Source organism: Ranitomeya imitator, chromosome 9 (assembly GCF_032444005.1).
Source record: "Ranitomeya imitator isolate aRanImi1 chromosome 9, aRanImi1.pri, whole genome shotgun sequence".
Classification (NCBI taxonomy): Eukaryota; Metazoa; Chordata; class Amphibia; order Anura; family Dendrobatidae; genus Ranitomeya; species Ranitomeya imitator.
In genome coordinates this window covers 59,314,382-59,334,248 of record NC_091290.1, presented here as the reverse complement: position 1 = coordinate 59,334,248, position 19,867 = coordinate 59,314,382, and the positions used below count along the sequence as shown (strand labels likewise).

The 19,867-nt window shown below is 53.3% G+C and overlaps 1 protein-coding gene across 1 annotated transcript in view; it reads right to left on the bottom strand.

Moving 5' to 3' along the window:
• Window positions 1-8,588, bottom strand: part of PTDSS2 (phosphatidylserine synthase 2) — a 93,088-nt gene extending 84,500 nt beyond the window's left edge. Inside the window, exon 1 of the mRNA XM_069739384.1 lies at window positions 8,284-8,588. Coding sequence (XP_069595485.1) covers window positions 8,284-8,459 — 176 coding nt within the window. The 5' untranslated portion in view covers window positions 8,460-8,588. The remainder of the gene's footprint in view (window positions 1-8,283) is intronic.
• Window positions 8,589-19,867: the final 11,279 nt, after the last annotated feature.

The window sequence follows — 19,867 nt, the reverse complement described above, 5'->3', positions numbered from 1 at the left end:
ATTTCTTCTTATTAACTGCATAACAGTGTTTATTGCATATTTACCGGTACTTACAAGAGTTTATAAAAGTTTATAAAAGTTATTTGCTATATTCTAATTGTATTCTAATAAATATAGTTTTTGCTCTACGTGGTCTGATTACTTATATGATGATGAGAAACTGAATAAGCACGATGTTAATATTTTATAACAGTAAATTTATTGTTACGAATTGGATATGTATGAAGGAGTCAGAGCTGGAGTCGGAACCTGATAAAATCCAGGAGTCGGAGTCACAACTGTGGCTTACCAACTCCACAGCCCTGTTAACTACACATAAAAAGTGTGCCTCTGGTCCAGAGGGGGTCTCTGGCATAGCAGCTCAGATAGAGACAATTAGGGGGGCTGCAATACAAAGCCTAGCTTTGTGGACACCACTTTTGAAAGTTTCAGAAAGAAGTGAGCCCTCAATCATCACTTACAGACAAAGGCATCCAATCCAAGGGCGTAACGTTTCAACCATTAGAGGAGACTTCAACAAACATCAGATTGCTGTTAGGTCACTATTCACACGCTGGGTGTACCGCTGAAGAGTAAAGTCACTGTACTGAACGGTGTTGGGACACTACTCAACCTCCAGGAGACCACAACCTCCATCCCAGAGAGCAGCCTTCTATCCTGAAACCCTGAACACATCAGCTGGAGCAGTGAGGAAGAGTTTGGGAAACATTGCTTGGCAGTTTTCTAAGGCTATGTGCCCACGTTGCGGACTGGTGTGCAGATTTTTCCACACGGTTTGCAAAATCCGCAGGTAAACCACACTGCGGATTACCCACGGATTTGCCTCGGTTTTTGTGTGGCTTTACACCTGTGGATTCCTATTGAGTTGAGGTGTAAACCACTGCAAAATCCGCACAAAGAACTGACACGCTGCGGAAAAAACACCGTTTCCGCTCGTTTTTTTCCGCAGCATGGACACATCGGATTTGTTTTTCCACAGGTTTACATGGTATTGTACAACGCATGGAAAACTGCTGCAGATCCACAGCAAAATCCGCAACGTGTGCACAGTCTTCAACTCTGCTTTTCTTATCCTGTATAACCCTGCTGTTTTGTTTGTTTCCACTATACACTTGTACTGCTCCGGTCATTTTTACCGGACCTATTAAAATGCTGTTTTAGTTACTTAAAAAATTTTTTTGAATACCTGTTGCATTATTATACTCTATGTGAACATGGTTAGTCATTATAAAAAAAAACAAAATACGTAAAAAACTCAATTTTTTTATTTATTTTGTGTTTATAAAGGTTACAAGGGCTTATTGAATTCTGCAAAGAAATTACAAATTTGAGCTTAAGGACAAGGAGATTTTTAGTATTTACGCTTTAGTTTTTTCTCTGCCCCTTCTAAACGCTAGTAGTTTTGTTTTTTACCTCCCTGACATAGCCATAGGAGGGCTTCTTTTTAACAGAACCAGCTGTAGTTCTGAGTGACACCAATCATACCAACATATAATGCATGAAAAAAACGAACAATTGATGGCATGAAATATGGAGCTTCAGTGGTCCCTGCTGGTCTGTTCCTTTGCTTTTCGGCAGCAATCACGTCATATATAGTCTTGTGTTCCACAGGGCTGTGGAGTCGGAATCATGGAGTCAGAGACATGGAAATTGAGGAGTCGGAGGTTTGGCTTATGACTCCACAGCCCTGGTGTTCCAGAAGACTCAGGGAAACAGGTCCACCATTCACTGATTAAGATCAGTCTACAGCTTTGGCTAAAACATCATTGCGAAAGGAAATGTAAGAGTGCCAGTAGCGTGCCCGCGGCCATACCTGCTGATTGTTGGTGGGCTGCATTAGGAAGTTCAGGCTTTAAAGTTCTCTTCAGTTTTCGTAGCTTTGACACTTAGATGGGAAAACTTGCTTAAAGGGAACCTGTCACCCCGAAAATCGCGGGTGAGGTAAGCCATTCTGTAATGCTGTAGATAAGCCCCCGATGTTACCTGAAAAAGGAGAAAAAGACGTTATATTATACTCACCCAGGGGCGGTCCCGCTGCTGGTCAGGTCGGATGGGCGTCTCCGGTCCGCTGCGGCGCCTCCTATCTTCTTTCCATGACGTCCTCTTCTGATCTTCAGCCACGGCTCTGGCGCAGGCGTACTTTGCTCTGCCCTGTTGAGGGCAGACAAAGTACTGCAGTGCGCAGGCGCCGGGCCTCTGACCTTTCCGGCGCCTGCGCACTGCAGTACTATCCTCTGCCCTCAAGAGGGCAGAGCAAAGTACGCCTGCGCCAGAGCCTTGGCTGAAGATCAGAAGAGGACGTCTTGTAATGAAGATGGGAGGCGCCGCAGCGGACCAGAGACACCCATCCGAACTGACCAGCAGCGGGACCGCTCCTGGGTGAGTATAATATAACGTCTTTTTCTCCTTTTTCAGGTTACATCGGGGGCTTATCTACAGCATTACAGAATGCTGCAGATAAGCCCCTGATGCCGGTGGGATTACCTCACCCGCGATTTTCGGGGTGACAGGTGCCCTTTAAAAATAAATAAAATAATGGAGACCCAGCAAAATCCATTATAAAATCAATGGGAAAAAATAATGACCACTGCTCTAAAATAGGTTGTGCAAGACAGAAGCCAGGACAGAGCATTACCAGAGCCCAATATAAGCATTTAAGTGGCTCCTAATGTAAAGGTTTACTGAAGCGGAAACCATAGACGCATCCATTGTCATGAAGAGAAAGTGTTCCCACAGGTCTGAGCCTCAACCATCTCCCGCACATTGTACACATGAATAATACAAGACTAATCCCTGGAGGAAGCTTCACTATCATCTGACAAGTCCCATCATTCGCCACAATCAACGGAGTTGGACTTCATCAGATTGCGGATGTTTGCGGCTTGCAAATTAAAATAAGTGTCCTACAAGTCAGGTCTTTTGATTTTTTTTTTTTTTTTTACCTCTAATGTGTTCTCAGGTGGCGTTTTTGCATCTTTTTTTTGCTCCACAAAAAAAAAATAAAAAAAAATCAGAATGGTGGTAGGAAACAATTGCTGTGTACAACATGTGCATTTTGGAAGCATTTTTTTCCCCTATTCATTTGAATGGATGAAAAGTGCTGGAAAACCATATGCAGAGTCTTGGCCAAAATGAGGCAGGACTCAACAAGGCAGAAAAAAAAAAAAAAAAAAAAAAAGAACAGTACACTCCCTATACATTGCCCCTATTGGACAAAATATTAGCAGTTTTGGTTTCCAGCCCCATCTCTGTGCTCATGACACCCAATTATAAAGCTCTTCTCCTGCCATCTCCACCACCTTAATACATAATAGAAGGGATTGCCTGACCGCTATCTCCATCATGTCCTCCCTTTACATGAAGCTGAATTGCTCCAAGACCGGACGGCTCGAGTTTCCCCTCCTCTACTAACGAACCTATACCGCATATTGTAATTACCCTGGGGGGTTCAACCATAACTCCACAACAGAACGCTCGCTGTCTTGGGGCCATATCTGCCTCGGTACTTTCCTTTGTTCTCAATATCCAGTTACTCACTAGCTCGTGTCACCTGCATCTAAAAAACATCACCAAAATCTGTTTTTTCTCACCTTTGAAGCTGCAAAACTTAGTGTCACTCTTCGTTACTGTCTCCCTCTTACCAACTCTTCTACTCTCCATTCAGTCCTGGAAGCAGCAGACAGGGTTGATTGCTGTCCAGCCGCTACACCAATGCCTCCACCCTGTGCCAGTCACTGCCCTGGTTACTCATCTGCTACAGAGTCCAATATAAACTTCTCTCTCACCCAAAAAACGCTCCACAGTTCTGCACTGCCCTACAGCAGCTGTATCATCTGTCCATCACCCTATCCGTGCCCGTTATTCTGGAACTGAGCCAACATCCTCCATAATCCAAACCTTCCACTCCCTACTCCGATTGCCTTGTGCAGGTATGTACTACGGAGGACAGAGAATGAACTTCAATCCAATGTTGCAGCCAGCGGGTAAGGAAAGGGTGAATCAAACACCCGAAAACCCTGCCCCTATGGCTGAAAATTGTCACCTGAATTTGGAGGGAACAGAGTCCCTTTAATTTCTAAAACTCATTAAAATACAAAAAATATATACTGGAACAATATATTTATCCTATGCCTGACTCATGGCCATGCAGTTTTGGGCAGATACAATCCTGTTGCCGGGCATGGAAGGGGTCGAACTTGTTTATGCTCCGATATTGTTAGTAAACCATAATATTAGTGATATTTATTACACAGTGTGACAGCACATAATACACGGCGTAGAGTGACCGCAGCCTGCAGTCACAGAAGCACAAAATCGATTACAGGTTTCAAGGTCAACATTTTATCGCCCTTTTATTTGCTTTGCGGCGTTATCAGCAAGTTACATCCCATTACAATTCAGTAAAGGGATAAGTGAACTACAGGAGGACACGGGAACAAGAGCGCTACAGGAGAAGCGCAGCTCTACAGGAGAAGGAGGAGCGCCCGCCATACAGGAGGAGCACCGCGCTACAGGAGGAGGAGGAGCGCCCGCCATACAGGAGGAGCACCGCGCTACAGGAGGAGGAGGAGCGCCCGCCATACAGGAGAAGCGCAGCGCTACAGGAGGAGGAGGAGCGCCCGCCATACAGGAGGAACACCCGCCATACAGGAGGAGGAGGAGCGCCAGCCTGGCTGAGAAACAATCAACCGCTCATCCTAGGAGCAGAAAGGCTCCATACATAGATCACATCTATGGAGAGCGCTAAATAGAGTACAGCTAAAGTGATCCTTCATGCTCACAAATCCTCACTCACCCCAGCACCCATGTACCTTCCATTCAGTCAGAAATCTGCAAGCCAATAACCCTCACACAACCTACACTACTCACTGTTCCCAATCTCCTCTTTTTCCTGTCCTGATCTGGCTGTACATCACTACAATGACACTCAGATTCCCCCCGTGACCACGTAGCTCCCCTCACCCTCAGAACCTCCAAACACAGAGTATAACAGCCCTGGCTCACTTCACAAACCCGATTTCTCCAGTGATGCTCTAGGAGTGCTGAACGCTTATGGAGGAAAACTCGCACACCAGAAGACTTCATACACTTCAAATGTATGTTAAGGACCTATAATTCTGCCCTTCACCTCGCCAAACAGACCTACTTCACCACCCAGATCTCCTCACTATCCAACAACCCCAAGAAACTTTTTGACACCTTTCACTCCCTCCTCAGGCCAAAAGCACCAGTTCTTATCACAGACATTTGTGCTGATGACCTGGCCTCCTACTTTATAGAGAAAATAGATAATATCCATCAGGAAATCTGCTCCCAATCACCAAGTTCAGTGACTCCCACCCCTCCCTGCATTTCCCGTGGCTCACTCTTCGCATTTGATCCCATCACAGAAGAAGAAGTCTCCAGGCTCCTCTCTTCTTCTCATCTGACTACATGCTCTACCGACCCCATTCCCTCTCATCTCCTCCAGTTTCTCTCTCCAGCCGTCACTACTCACTTAACTACAATCTTTAATCTCTCACTCTCCTCAGGCATTTTCCAGTCCTCCTTCAAACACTATCATTACTCCGATACTAAAGAAACCTGCCCTCGACCCATCCTGCACAAACAACTACAGACCGGTCTCCAATCTCCCCTTCATCTCTAAACTCTTGGAGCACCTGGTCTACTCCCACCCTGCCCATTACCTCTCCACTCATTCCCTCCTAGACCCTTCACAGTCCGGCTTCCGCCCCCTACACTCGACAGAAACTGCACTCATCAAAGTGACCAACAACCTTCTGACTGCAAAATGTAACGGTGACCAAACTCTGCTCATTCTTCTCGACCTTTCGATACTGTTGACCACCCTCTCCTATTCTCTAGGCTCCCGTCACTTGGCATTAAGGACACTGCTCTCTCTTGGTTCTCCTCCTATCTTTCTGACCGCTCCTTCAGTGTTCTGTTCTCTGGCTCCACTTCATCTCCTCTTCCTTTCACTGTTGGGGTACCTCAGGGCTCAGTCCTTGGCCCCCTTCTCTTCTCCCTCTACACGGCCCCAATTGGACAGACCATCAGCAGATTTGGCTTTCAGTACCATCTTTATGCCGACGACGCACAACTATACACGTCATCCCCTGACCTTACCCCCGCTGTACTACAGAAAGCCACTGACTGTCTGTCCGCAGTCTCCGACATCATGTCCGCTCTCTATCTGAAACTCAACCTCTCCAAAACTGAACTTCTTCTGCTCCCACCATCTGCTAACCTCCCTAAACCTGACATTTCCCTCTCCGTGGGTGGCACCATAATAACACCCCGGCAGCAGGCGCACTGTCTGGGTGTTATGTTTGACTCCGATCTCTCCTTCACCTCCCACATACAATCTCTTGCCCGCTCGTGCCACTTACACCTAAAGAACATCTCTAGAATCCGCCCTTTTCTCACTATAGAAACAACAAAAACCCTCACTATCGCCCTGATTCACTCCCGCCTGGACTACTGTAATGCTCTATTAATTGGCCTCCCCCTCACTCGACTTTCCCCTCTCCAGTCCATCCTTAATGCAGCAGCCAAGGTCGTCTATTTGGCTAATCGTCCGCTCTTCGCCTGTCGTTACACTGGCTGCCCATCCATTACAGGATACAATTCAAAGTACTTGTTCTCACCCACAAAGCTCTCCACAGTGCGGCACCCCCTTACATCTCCTCCCTCATTTTTGTCTATCGGCCTAACCGACCGCTGTGCTCTGCAAATGACTTTCGACTAACCTCTGCACTAATCCGTACCTCCCACTCCCGACTCCAAGACTTCTCCCGTGCTGCACCAATCCTCTGGAATGCTCTACCCCAAGATATTAGGACCATCCACAACTTGCATAGTTTTAGGCGTTCCCTCAAAACACATTTGTTCAGAGCGGCCTATCATGTTCCCTAATCAGTTATTTTGTTTGTGTGTGTGGCCCATTCACTACTTCCATCCCCCACCCCCAGAAGATGGCTGGACCATCATTGTAAATACATCATTGTAAATACACACCTGTACTTTGATTCTCCCCCACCTCATTGTAGATTGTAAGCTCTCACGAGCAGGGTCGTCTTATTTTGCTTTAATTATTGTATTGCTAACGTTGTTACTTATGACTGTTGTGTTTGAAGCTGTTAAACTGTAAAGCGCTGCGGAATATGTTGGCGCTATATAAAGATTATTATCTCCCTGCATTCAACCACAACCACAGCAGTGAGATCTGCAGCACAAGATGCCAGTGCCGACCACGCAGACCCTCGGCTCAGACAAATGTGCAACTGATCTCAATATGGAACGAAGAACGAGCTGCTGCCAGACTCGGGGGTCTATCAGGCATCGAATATCATCACGCCCAATCCTTCCTACACCGGCGGCCATCATTATCAGGGGAGACACAGGAGCACACACACGGCAGTCGGTAAGTTTGGGGGCAGACGCTTTGCCCTCATGTGTTTGGTCCCGTGTAGACTTAGAGCATGCGTGCACACTACACGGGATCATACACAAGATCACGTCTCCAACATGCACAGGACAATCGGCAGTAACTGACCCAATTACCACATGGACAGAGAAGTTTGGTTCCTCCAAGGACTAGGTGGTCCGCTGTGTAAGAACACTACACGGGCCCTCAACAGTCTAATATTTCATCATAACGCACAGTTCCACCTGCTTTGGGGGCGGCAGTGGCCCCTTAAGTCGTGGACCCCTGTGCGGCTGCACCAATGGTATGTCTGCCCCTGAGGTGGTCTACAGCGCAGCACCACATACACCCTCAGCCGATAGAAGACATCAGCCCCCCAGGGACCACCCAGCACACGTTCAGAACACCCCTGTAGATCACTAATGGCTGGTTATAAAGGCACCATTCATCAGTGGCGGGTGAAGTCCCCATTATTACAGGCTGGCCCGGCTATGAAGGGGCTGGTGACAGCCCCCATTACTAGTCTCAGGACCTAGAACTTTGGGGGTCGCACCATCCGCTCTATGGCTCATCAGAGATTCCTCAGTGCTGGAACCTGTCGCTCTCCAGCAGACGTGAAGCCTGGGGCATGCTGGGAGTTGTAGTTCCCCAGCCACTGGAGACCCCAGCATTATTAGAGGGCCATTGTGTCAGTGTGCAGGGAGCACAGCCCGGGCCTATCTCCCGGGAGGGGCAGCAGCAGCCACACACCCCACTGACCATGCTGGGGGCAGTAGTACTACAGGGCAGCAGCCACAGGTTGCCCCAGCCTGGCACACGCACAGCCCCACGATGCCCGGGCCCCTCAGGCGGCTCACCAGAAGAAAGTGTTGGTGCCATCATCAAACACTTCAGACTCCGTGGTGGTCCTGGAGGTCTCCCCCCGGAGCAGGGACTTGCCGGCCGGGTATCTGCTTCTGCCCTCCGTCTCGTCCTGGCCGTCCAGGGAGGACTTCCTACTAGCGGCTCCCTTCCTGCCCTCATGGCGTATCATGGCTCCGCAGCGGGCGCCGCTATCATGGGCAGCTCCGTCCTCCTCAGCCGCTGGGAAGAAGTCTCCCACTGACCGGGGATGGGAGGAGCAGGGGGACGCACGCTTTCACCTCACCACGTGGGTTGGGGGGCACATGACTACGTGACGTCACCGGCCCTGACAGCCGGCTGGACGAGGCCGCGCAGTCGTTGCTAAGGGGCGTGGTGTTGGGATCACGCCAGCCGAAAGTGAGTTTGTCACGCATGCGCTGTCCGCGGTGCTGAAGCTGAGTCTGGTCGGCTGTCTGTGGATTTCCACTTTCCAGTAGTTGTCAGGCGCAATGCTGACCGCTCAGTCACTGCCCCGAGCCTGGAGCTGTAGGGTCACAGCCAAATACCCCCGAGCAGAGGGTCACAGCACTATAACCTCCAGCAGAGGGTCTCAGCCATTTAACCCCCAACAGAGGGTCACAACCATATAACCCCCAACAGAGGGTCACAACCATATAACCCCCCAGCAGAGAGTCACAACCATATAACCCCCCAACAGAGGGTCACAGCCAAATACCCCCCAGCAGAGGGTCAAAGCCATATACCCCCCAGCAGAGGGTCAAAGCCATATAACCCCCCAGCAGAGGGTCACAGCCATATAACACCCCAACAGAGGGTCACAACCATATAACCCCCCAGCAGAGAGTCACAACCATATAACCCCCCAACAGAGGGTCACAGCCAAATACCCCCCAGCAGAGGGTCAAAGCCATATAACCCCCCAGCAGAGGGTCACAGCCATATAACCCCCAGCAGAGGGTCACAGCCATATAACCCCCAACAGAGGTCACAGCCATATAACCCCCAACAGAGGGTCACAGCCATATACCCCCAACAGAGGGTCACAGCCATATAACCCCCAACAGAGGGTCACAGCCATATACCCCCCAGCAGAGGGTCACAACCATATACCCCCCAGCAGAGGGTCACAGCCATATAACCCCCCAACAGAGGGTCACAACCATATAACCCCCAACAGAGGGTCACAGCCATATACCCCCCAGCAGAGGGTCACAGCCATATAACCCCCAGCAGAGGGTCACAGCCATATAACCCCCCAGCAGAGGTCACAGCCATATACCCCCCAACAGAGGGTCACAACCATATAACCCCCCAGCAGAGAGTCACAGCCATATAACCCCCCAACAGAGGGTCACAACCATATAACCCCCCAACAGAGGGTCACAACCATATAACCCCCCAGCAGAGGGTCACAGCCATATAACCCCCAGCAGAGGGTCACAGCCATATAACCCCCCAGCAGAGGGTCACAGCCATATAACCCCCAGCAGAGGGTCACAACCATATAACCCCCCAGCAGAGGTCACAGCCATATAACCCCCAACAGAGGGTCACAACCATATAACCCCCCAACAGAGGGTCACAACCATATAACCCCCCAGCAGAGGGTCACAGCCATATAACCCCCCAACAGAGGGTCACAGCCATATAACCCCCCAGCATAGGGTCACAGCCATATAACCCCCAACAGAGGGTCACAACCATATAACCCCCCAGCAGAGGGTCACAGCCATATACCCCCCAGCAGAGGGTCACAGCCATATAACCCCCCAGCAGAGGGTCACAGCCATATAACCCCCAGCAGAGGGTCACAGCCATATAACCCCCCAACAGAGGGTCACAGCCATATAACCCCCAGCAGAGGGTCACAGCCATATAACCCCCCAGCAGAGGGTCACACCCAAATACCCCCCAGCAGAGGGTCACAGCCATATAACCCCCCAGCAGAGGGTCACAGCCACATAACCCCCAGCAGAGGTCACAGCCATATACCCCCCAACAGAGGGTCACAACCATATAACCCCCAACAGAGGGTCACAGCCATATAACCCCCAACAGAGGGTCACAACCATATAACCCCCCAGCAGAGGGTCACAACCATATAACACCCAACAGAGGGTCACAGCCATATAACCCCCAACAGAGGGTCACAACCATATAACCCCCCAGCAGAGGGTCACAGCCATATAACCCCCCAGCAGAGGGTCACAACCATATAACCCCCCAGCAGAGGGTCACAGCCATATAACCCCCCAACAGAGGGTCACAGCCATATAACCCCCCCAACAGAGGGTCACAGCCATATAACCCCCCAGCAGAGGGTCACAACCATATAACCCCCCAGCAGAGGGTCACAGCCATATAACCCCCAGCAGAGGGTCACAGCCATATAACCCCCCAGCAGAGGGTCACAGCCATATAACCCCCAACAGAGGGTCACAGCCATATACCCCCCAGCAGAGGGTCACAGCCATATAACCCCCCAGCAGAGGTCACAGCCATATAACCCCCAACAGAGGGTCACAGCCATATAACCCCCCAGCAGAGGGTCACAGCCATATAACCCCCCAACAGAGGGTCACAGCCATATAACCCCCAACAGAGGGTCACAACCATATAACCCCCCAGCAGAGGGTCACAGCCATATAACCCCCAACAGAGGGTCACAGCCATATACCCCCCAGCAGAGGTCACAGCCATATAACCCCCAACAGAGAGTCACAGCCATATACCCCCCAGCAGAGGGTCACAGCCATATAACCCCCCAACAGAGGGTCACAGCCATATAACCCCCCAGCAGAGGGTCACAGCCATATAACCCCCAGCAGAGGGTCACAGCCATATAACCCCCCAGCAGAGGGTCACAGCCATATAACCCCCAACAGAGGGTCACAGCCATATAACCCCCCAGCAGAGGGTCACAGCCATATAACCCCCCAGCAGAGGGTCACAGCCATATAACCCCCCAGCAGAGGTCACAGCCATATAACCCCCAACAGAGGGTCACAACCATATACCCCCCAGCAGAGGGTCACAGCCATATAACCCCCCAGCAGAGGTCACAGCCATATAACCCCCAACAGAGGGTCACAACCATATAACCCCCCAACAGAGGGTCACAACCATATAACCCCCCAGCAGAGGGTCACAGCCATATAACCCCCAACAGAGGGTCACAACCATATAACCCCCCAGCAGAGGGTCACAGCCATATAACCCCCCAGCAGAGGGTCACAGCCATATAACCCCCCAACAGAGGGTCACAGCCATATAACCCCCAGCAGAGGGTCACAGCCATATAACCCCCCAGCAGAGAGTCACAGCCATATAACCCCCCAGCAGAGGGTCACAGCCATATAACCCCCCAACAGAGGGTCACAGCCATATAACCCCCCAGCAGAGGGTCACAGCCATATAACCCCCAACAGAGGGTCACAACCATATAACCCCCCAGCAGAGGGTCACAGCCATATACCCCCCAGCAGAGGGTCACAGCCATATAACCCCCCAGCAGAGGGTCACAGCCATATAACCCCCAGCAGAGGGTCACAGCCATATAACCCCCCAGCAGAGGGTCACAGCCATATAACCCCCAACAGAGGGTCACAGCCATATACCCCCCAGCAGAGGGTCACAGCCATATAACCCCCCAGCAGAGGTCACAGCCATATAACCCCCAACAGAGGGTCACAGCCATATAACCCCCCAGCAGAGGGTCACAGCCATATAACCCCCCAACAGAGGGTCACAGCCATATAACCCCCAACAGAGGGTCACAACCATATAACCCCCCAGCAGAGGGTCACAGCCATATAACCCCCAACAGAGGGTCACAGCCATATACCCCCCAGCAGAGGTCACAGCCATATAACCCCCAACAGAGGGTCACAGCCATATACCCCCCAGCAGAGGGTCACAGCCATATAACCCCCCAACAGAGGGTCACAGCCATATAACCCCCCAGCAGAGGGTCACAGCCATATAACCCCCAGCAGAGGGTCACAGCCATATAACCCCCCAGCAGAGGGTCACAGCCATATAACCCCCAACAGAGGGTCACAGCCATATACCCCCCAGCAGAGGGTCACAGCCATATAACCCCCCAGCAGAGGTCACAGCCATATAACCCCCAACAGAGGGTCACAACCATATAACCCCCCAACAGAGGGTCACAACCATATAACCCCCCAGCAGAGGGTCACAGCCATATAACCCCCAACAGAGGGTCACAACCATATAACCCCCCAGCAGAGGGTCACAGCCATATAACCCCCCAGCAGAGGGTCACAGCCATATAACCCCCCAACAGAGGGTCACAGCCATATAACCCCCAGCAGAGGGTCACAGCCATATAACCCCCCAGCAGAGAGTCACAGCCATATAACCCCCCAGCAGAGGGTCACAGCCATATAACCCCCCAACAGAGGGTCACAGCCATATAACCCCCCAGCAGAGGGTCACAGCCATATAACCCCCAACTGAGGGTCACAACCATATAACCCCCCAGCAGAGGGTCACAGCCATATACCCCCCAGCAGAGGGTCACAGCCATATAACCCCCCAGCAGAGGGTCACAGCCATATAACCCCCAGCAGAGGGTCACAGCCATATAACCCCCCAACAGAGGGTCACAGCCATATAACCCCCAGCAGAGGGTCACAGCCATATAACCCCCCAGCAGAGGGTCACACCCAAATACCCCCCAGCAGAGGGTCACAGCCATATAACCCCCCAGCAGAGGGTCACAGCCACATAACCCCCAGCAGAGGTCACAGCCATATACCCCCCAACAGAGGGTCACAACCATATAACCCCCAACAGAGGGTCACAGCCATATAACCCCCAACAGAGGGTCACAACCATATAACCCCCCAGCAGAGGGTCACAACCATATAACCCCCAACAGAGGGTCACAGCCATATAACCCCCAACAGAGGGTCACAACCATATAACCCCCCAGCAGAGGGTCACAGCCATATACCCCCCAACAGAGGGTCACAGCCATATACCCCCCAGCAGAGGGTCAAAGCCATATACCCCCCAGCAGAGGGTCACAGCCATATAACCCCCCAGCAGAGGGTCACAACCATATAACCCCCCAGCAGAGGGTCACAGCCATATAACCCCCCAACAGAGGGTCACAGCCATATAACCCCCCCAACAGAGGGTCACAGCCATATAACCCCCCAGCAGAGGGTCACAACCATATAACCCCCCAGCAGAGGGTCACAGCCATATAACCCCCCAGCAGAGGGTCACAGCCACATAACCCCCAGCAGAGGGTCACAGCCATATAACCCCCCAGCAGAGGGTCACAGCCATATACCCCCCAGCAGAGGGTCACAGCCATATAACCCCCCAGCAGAGGGTCACAGCCATATAACCCCCCAGCAGAGGGTCACAGCCACATAACCCCCCAACAGAGGGTCACAGCCACATAACCCCCAGCAGAGGGTCACAGCCATATAACCCCCAACAGAGGGTCACAGCCATATAACCCCCCAGCAGAGGGTCACAGCCATATAACCCCCCAGCAGAGGGTCACAGCCATATACCCCCCAGCAGAGGGTCACAGCCATATAACCTCCCAGCAGAGGGTCAAAGCCATATATCCCCCAGCAGAGGGTCAAAGCCATATACCCCCCAGCAGAGGGTCACAGCCATATAACCCCCCAGCAGAGGGTCACAACCATATAACCCCCCAGCAGAGGGTCACAGCCATATAACCCCCCAGCAGAGGGTCACAGCCATATAACCTCCCAGCAGAGGGTCAAAGCCATATATCCCCCAGCAGAGGGTCAAAGCCATATACCCCCCAGCAGAGGGTCACAGCCACATACCCCCCAGCAGAGGGTCACAGCCATATACCCCCCAGCAGAGGGTCACAGCCATATAACCTCCCAGCAGAGGGTCACAGCCATATACCCCCCAGCAGAGAGTCACAGCCATATAACCCCCCAGCAGAGAGTCACAGCCATATAACCCCCCAGCAGAGGGTCACAGCCATATACCCCCCAGCAGAGGGTCACAGCCATATAACCTCCCAGCAGAGGGTCAAAGCCATATAACCCCCCAGCAGAGGGTCACAGCCTTATAACCCCCAGCAGAGGGTCACAGCCATATAACCCCCCAGCAGAGGGTCACAGCCATATAACCCCCCAGCAGAGGGTCACAGCCTTATAACCCCCAGCAGAGGGTCACAGCCATATACCCCCCAGCAGAGGGTCACAGCCATATAACCTCCCAGCAGAGGGTCAAAGCCATATATCCCCCAGCAGAGGGTCAAAGCCATATACCCCCCAGCAGAGGGTCACAGCCATATACCCCCCAGCAGAGGGTCACAGCCATATACCCCCCAGCAGAGGGTGACAGCCATATAACCTCCCAGCAGAGGGTCAAAGCCATATATCCCCCAGCAGAGGGTCAAAGCCATATACCCCCCAGCAGAGGGTCACAGCCATATACCCCCCAGCAGAGGGTCACAGCCATATACCCCCAGCAGAGGGTCACAGCCATATAACCTCCCAGCAGAGGGTCAAAGCCATATACCCCCCATCAGAGGGTCAAAGCCATATACCCCCAGCAGAGGGTCAAAGCCATATACCCCCCAGCAGAGGGTCAAAGCCATATACCCCCCAGCAGAGGGTCAAAGCCATATACCCCCCAGCAGAGGGTCAAAGCCATATACCCCCCAGCAGAGGGTCAAAGCCATATACCCCCCAGCAGAGGGTCACAGCCATATACCTCCCAGCAGAGGGTCACAGCCATATACCCCCCAGCAGAGAGTCACAGCCATATACCCCCCAGCAGAGGGTCACAGCCATATACCCCCCATCAGAGGGTCAAAGCCATATACCCCCCAGCAGAGGGTCAAAGCCAAATACCCCCCAGCAGAGGGTCAAAGCCATATACCCCCCAGCAGAGGGTCACAGCCATATACCTCCCAGCAGAGGGTCACAGCCATATACCCCCCAGCAGAGAGTCACAGCCATATACCCCCCAGCAGAGGGTCACAGCCATATACCCCCCATCAGAGGGTCAAAGCCATATACCCCCCAGCAGAGGGTCAAAGCCATATACCCCCCAGCAGAGGGTCACAGCCATATACCCCCAGCAGAGGGTCAAAGCCATATAACCCCCAGCAGAGGGTCACAACCATATAACCCCCCAGCAGAGGATCACAGCCATATACCCCCCAGCAGAGGGTCACAGCCATATACCCCCCAGCAGAGGGTCACAGCCATATAACCCCCCAGCAGAGGGTCACAGCCATATACCGCCCAGCAGAGGGTCAAAGCCATATAACCCCCAGCAGAGGGTCAAAGCCATATAACCCCCCAGCAGAGGATCACAGCCATATACCCCCCAGCAGAGGGTCACAGCCATATACCCCCCAGCAGAGGGTCACAGCCATATAACCCCCCAGCAGAGGGTCACAGCCATATAACCTCCCAGCAGAGGGTCAAAGCCATATACCCCCCAGCAGAGGGTCACAGCCATATACCCCCCAGCAGAGGGTCACAGCCATATAACCCCCCAGCAGAGGTCACAGCCATATAACCCCCAACAGAGGGTCACAGCTCTATAACCCCCCAGCAGAGGGTCACAGCTCTATAACCCCCCAGCAGAGGGTCACAGCCATATAACCCCCCCAGCAGAGGGTCACAGCCATATAACCCCCCAGCAGAGGGTCACAGCTCTATAACCCCCCAGCAGAGGGTCACAGCTCTATAACCCCCCAGCAGAGGGTCACAGCCATATAACCCCCCAGCAGAGGTCACAGCCATATAACCCCCAACAGAGGGTCACAGCCATATAACCCCCCAGCAGAGGGTCACAGCCATATAACCCCCCAGCAGAGGGTCACAGCCATACAACCCCCCAGCAGAGGGTCACAGCCATATAACCCCCCAGCAGAGGGTCACAGCTCTATAACCCCCCAGCAGAGGGTCACAGCTCTATAACCCCCCAGCAGAGGGTCACAGCCATATAACCCCCCAGCAGAGGGTCACAGCCATATAACCCCCCAGCAGAGGGTCACAGCCATATACCCCCCAGCAGAGGGTCACAGCTCTATAACCCCCCAGCAGAGGGTCACAGCTCTATAACCCCCCAGCAGAGGGTCACAGCCATATAACCCCCCAGCAGAGGGTCACAGCCATATAACCCCCCAGCAGAGGGTCACAACCATATAACCCCCCAGCAGAGGGTCACAGCCATATAACCCCCCATGAGGGTCACAGCCATATAACCCCCCAGCAGAGGGTCACAGCCTTATAACCCCCAGCAGAGGGTCACAGCCATATAACCCCCCAGCAGAGGGTCACAGCCATATAACCCCCCAGCAGAGGGTCACAGCCTTATAACCCCCAGCAGAGGGTCACAGCCATATATCCCCCAGCAGAGGGTCACAGCCATATACCCCCCAGCAGAGGGTCACAGCCATATAACCCCCCAGCAGAGGGTCACAGCCATATACCCCCCAGCAGAGGGTCACAGCCATATATCCCCCAGCAGAGGGTCAAAGCCATATACCCCCCAGGAGAGGGTCACAGCCATATACCCCCAGCAGAGGGTCAAAGCCATATACCCCCCAGCAGAGGGTCACAGCCATATAACCTCCCAGCAGAGGGTCACAGCAATAAAACCCCCAGCAGAGGGTCAAAGCCATATACCCCCCAGCAGAGGGTCAAAGCCATATACCCCCCAGCAGAGTGTCACAGCCATATACCCCCCAGCAGAGGGTCACAGCCATATACCCCCAGCAGAGGGTCACAGCCATATACCCCCCATCAGAGGGTCAAAGCCATATACCCCCCAGCAGAGGATCACAGCCATATACCCCCAGCAGAGGGTCACAGCCATATACCCCCAGCAGAGGGTCACAGCCATATACCCCCCAGCAGAGGGTCACAGCCATATAACCCCCAGCAGAGGGTCACAGCCATATACCCCCCAGCAGAGGGTCAAAGCCATATAACCCCCAGCAGAGGGTCAAAGCCATATAACCCCCCAGCAGAGGATCACAGCCATATACCCCCCCAGCAGAGGGTCACAGCCATATACCCCCCAGCAGAGGGTCAAAGCCATATAACCCCCAGCAGAGGGTCACAGCCATATAACCCCCCAGCAGAGGGTCACAGCCATATACCCCCAGCAGAGGGTCACAGCCATATACCCCCCAGCAGAGGGTCAAAGCCATATAACCCCCAGCAGAGGGTCACAGCCATATACCCCCAGCAGAGGGTCACAGCCATATACCCCCCAGCAGAGGGTCACAGCCATATAACCCCCAGCAGAGGGTCAAAGCCATATACCCCCCAGCAGAGGGTCAAAGCCATATACCCCCCAGCAGAGGGTCACAGCCATATACCCCCCAGCAGAGGGTCAAAGCCATATACCCCCCAGCAGAGGGTCACAGCCATATAACCCCCCAGCAGAGGGTCAAAGCCATATACCCCCCAGCAGAGGGTCACAGCCATATACCCCCCAGCAGAGGGTCACAGCCATAGAACCCCCCAGCAGAGGGTCACAGCCATTTACCCCCTAGCAGAGGGTCACAGCCATATAACCCCCCAGCAGAGGGTCACAGCCATATACCCCCCAGCAGAGGGTCACAGCCATATAACCCCCAGCAGATTGTCACAGCCATATACCCCCCAGCAGAGGGTCAAAGCCATATACCCCCCAGCAGAGGGTCAAAGCCATATACCCCCCAGCAGAGGGTCAAAGCCATATACCCCCCAGCAGAGAGTCACAGCCATATACCCCCCAGCAGAGGGTCACAGCCATATACCCCCCAGCAGAGGGTCACAGCCATATACCCCCCAGCAGAGGGTCACAGCCATATAACCCCCAGCAGAGGGTCACAGCCATATACCCCCCAGCAGAGGGTCAAAGCCATATACCCCCCAGCAGAGGGTCACAGCCATATAACCTCCCAGCAGAGGGTCACAGCCATAAAACCCCCAGCAGAGGGTCAAAGCCATATACCCCCCAGCAGAGGGTCAAAGCCATATACCCCCCAGCAGAGGGTCAAAGCCATATACCCCCCAGCAGAGGGTCACAGCCATATACCCCCCAGCAGAGGGTCACAGCCATATACCCCCCAGCAGAGGGTCAAAGCCATATAACCCCCAGCAGAGGGTCAAAGCCATATACCCCCCAGCAGAGGGTCAAAGCCATATACCCCCCAGCAGAGGGTCACAGCCATATACCCCCCAGCAGAGGGTCACAGCCATATACCCCCCAGCAGAGGGTCAAAGCCATATAACCCCCAGCAGAGGGTCAAAGCCATATACCCCCCAGCAGAGGTCACAGCCATATACCCCCCAGCAGAGGGTCACAGCCATATACCCCCCAGCAGAGGGTCAAAGCCATATACCCCCCAGCAGAGGGTCAAAGCCATATACCCCCCAGCAGAGGGTCACAGCCATATACCCCCCAGCAGAGGGTCACAGCCATATACCCCCCATCAGAGGGTCAAAGCTATATAACCCCCAGCAGAGGGTCAAAGCCATATACCCCCCAGCAGAGGTCACAGCCATATACCCCCCAGCAGAGGGTCAAAGCCATATACCCCCCAGCAGAGGGTCACAGCCATATACCCCCCAGCAGAGGGTCAAAGCCATATACCCCCCAGCAGAGGGTCAAAGCCATATACCCCCCAGCAGAGGGTCACAGCCATATACCCCCCAGCAGAGGGTCACAGCCATATAACCCCCCAGCAGAGGGTCAAAGCCATATACCCCCCAGCAGAGGGTCACAGCCATATACCCCCCAGCAGAGGGTCAAAGCCATATACCCCCCAGCAGAGGGTCACAGCCATATACCCCCCAGCAGAGGGTCAAAGCCATATACCCCCCAGCAGAGGGTCAAAGCCATATACCCCCCAGCAGAGGGTCACAGCCATATACCCCCCAGCAGAGGGTCAAAGCCATATACCCCCCAGCAGAGGGTCAAAGCCATATACCCCCCAGCAGAGGGTCACAGCCATATACCCCCCAGCAGAGGGTCAAAGCCATATAACCCCCCAGCAGAGGGTCACAGCCATACACCCCCAGCAGAGGGTCACAGCCATATAACCCCCAGCAGAGGGTCACAGCCATATACCCCCCAGCAGAGGGTCAAAGCCATATACCCCCCAGCAGAGGGTCACAGCCATATAACCTCCCAGCAGAGCGTCACAGCCATAAAACCCCCAGCAGAGGGTCAAAGCCATATACCCCCCAGCAGAGGGTCAAAGCCATATACCCCCAGCAGAGGGTCAAAGCCATATACCCCCCAGCAGAGGGTCACAGCCATATAACCCCCAGCAGAGGGTCACAGCCATATAACCCCCAGCAGAGGGTCACAGCCATATACCCCCCAGCAGAGGGTCACAGCCATATACCCCCCAGCAGAGGGTCAAAGCCATATAACCCCCAGCAGAGGGTCAAAGCCATATACCCCCCAGCAGAGGGTCAAAGCCATATAACCCCCCAGCAGAGGGTCACAGCCATATACCCCCCAGCAGAGGGTCACAGCCATATAACCCCCAGCAGAGGGTCACAGCCATATAACCCCCCAGCAGAGGGT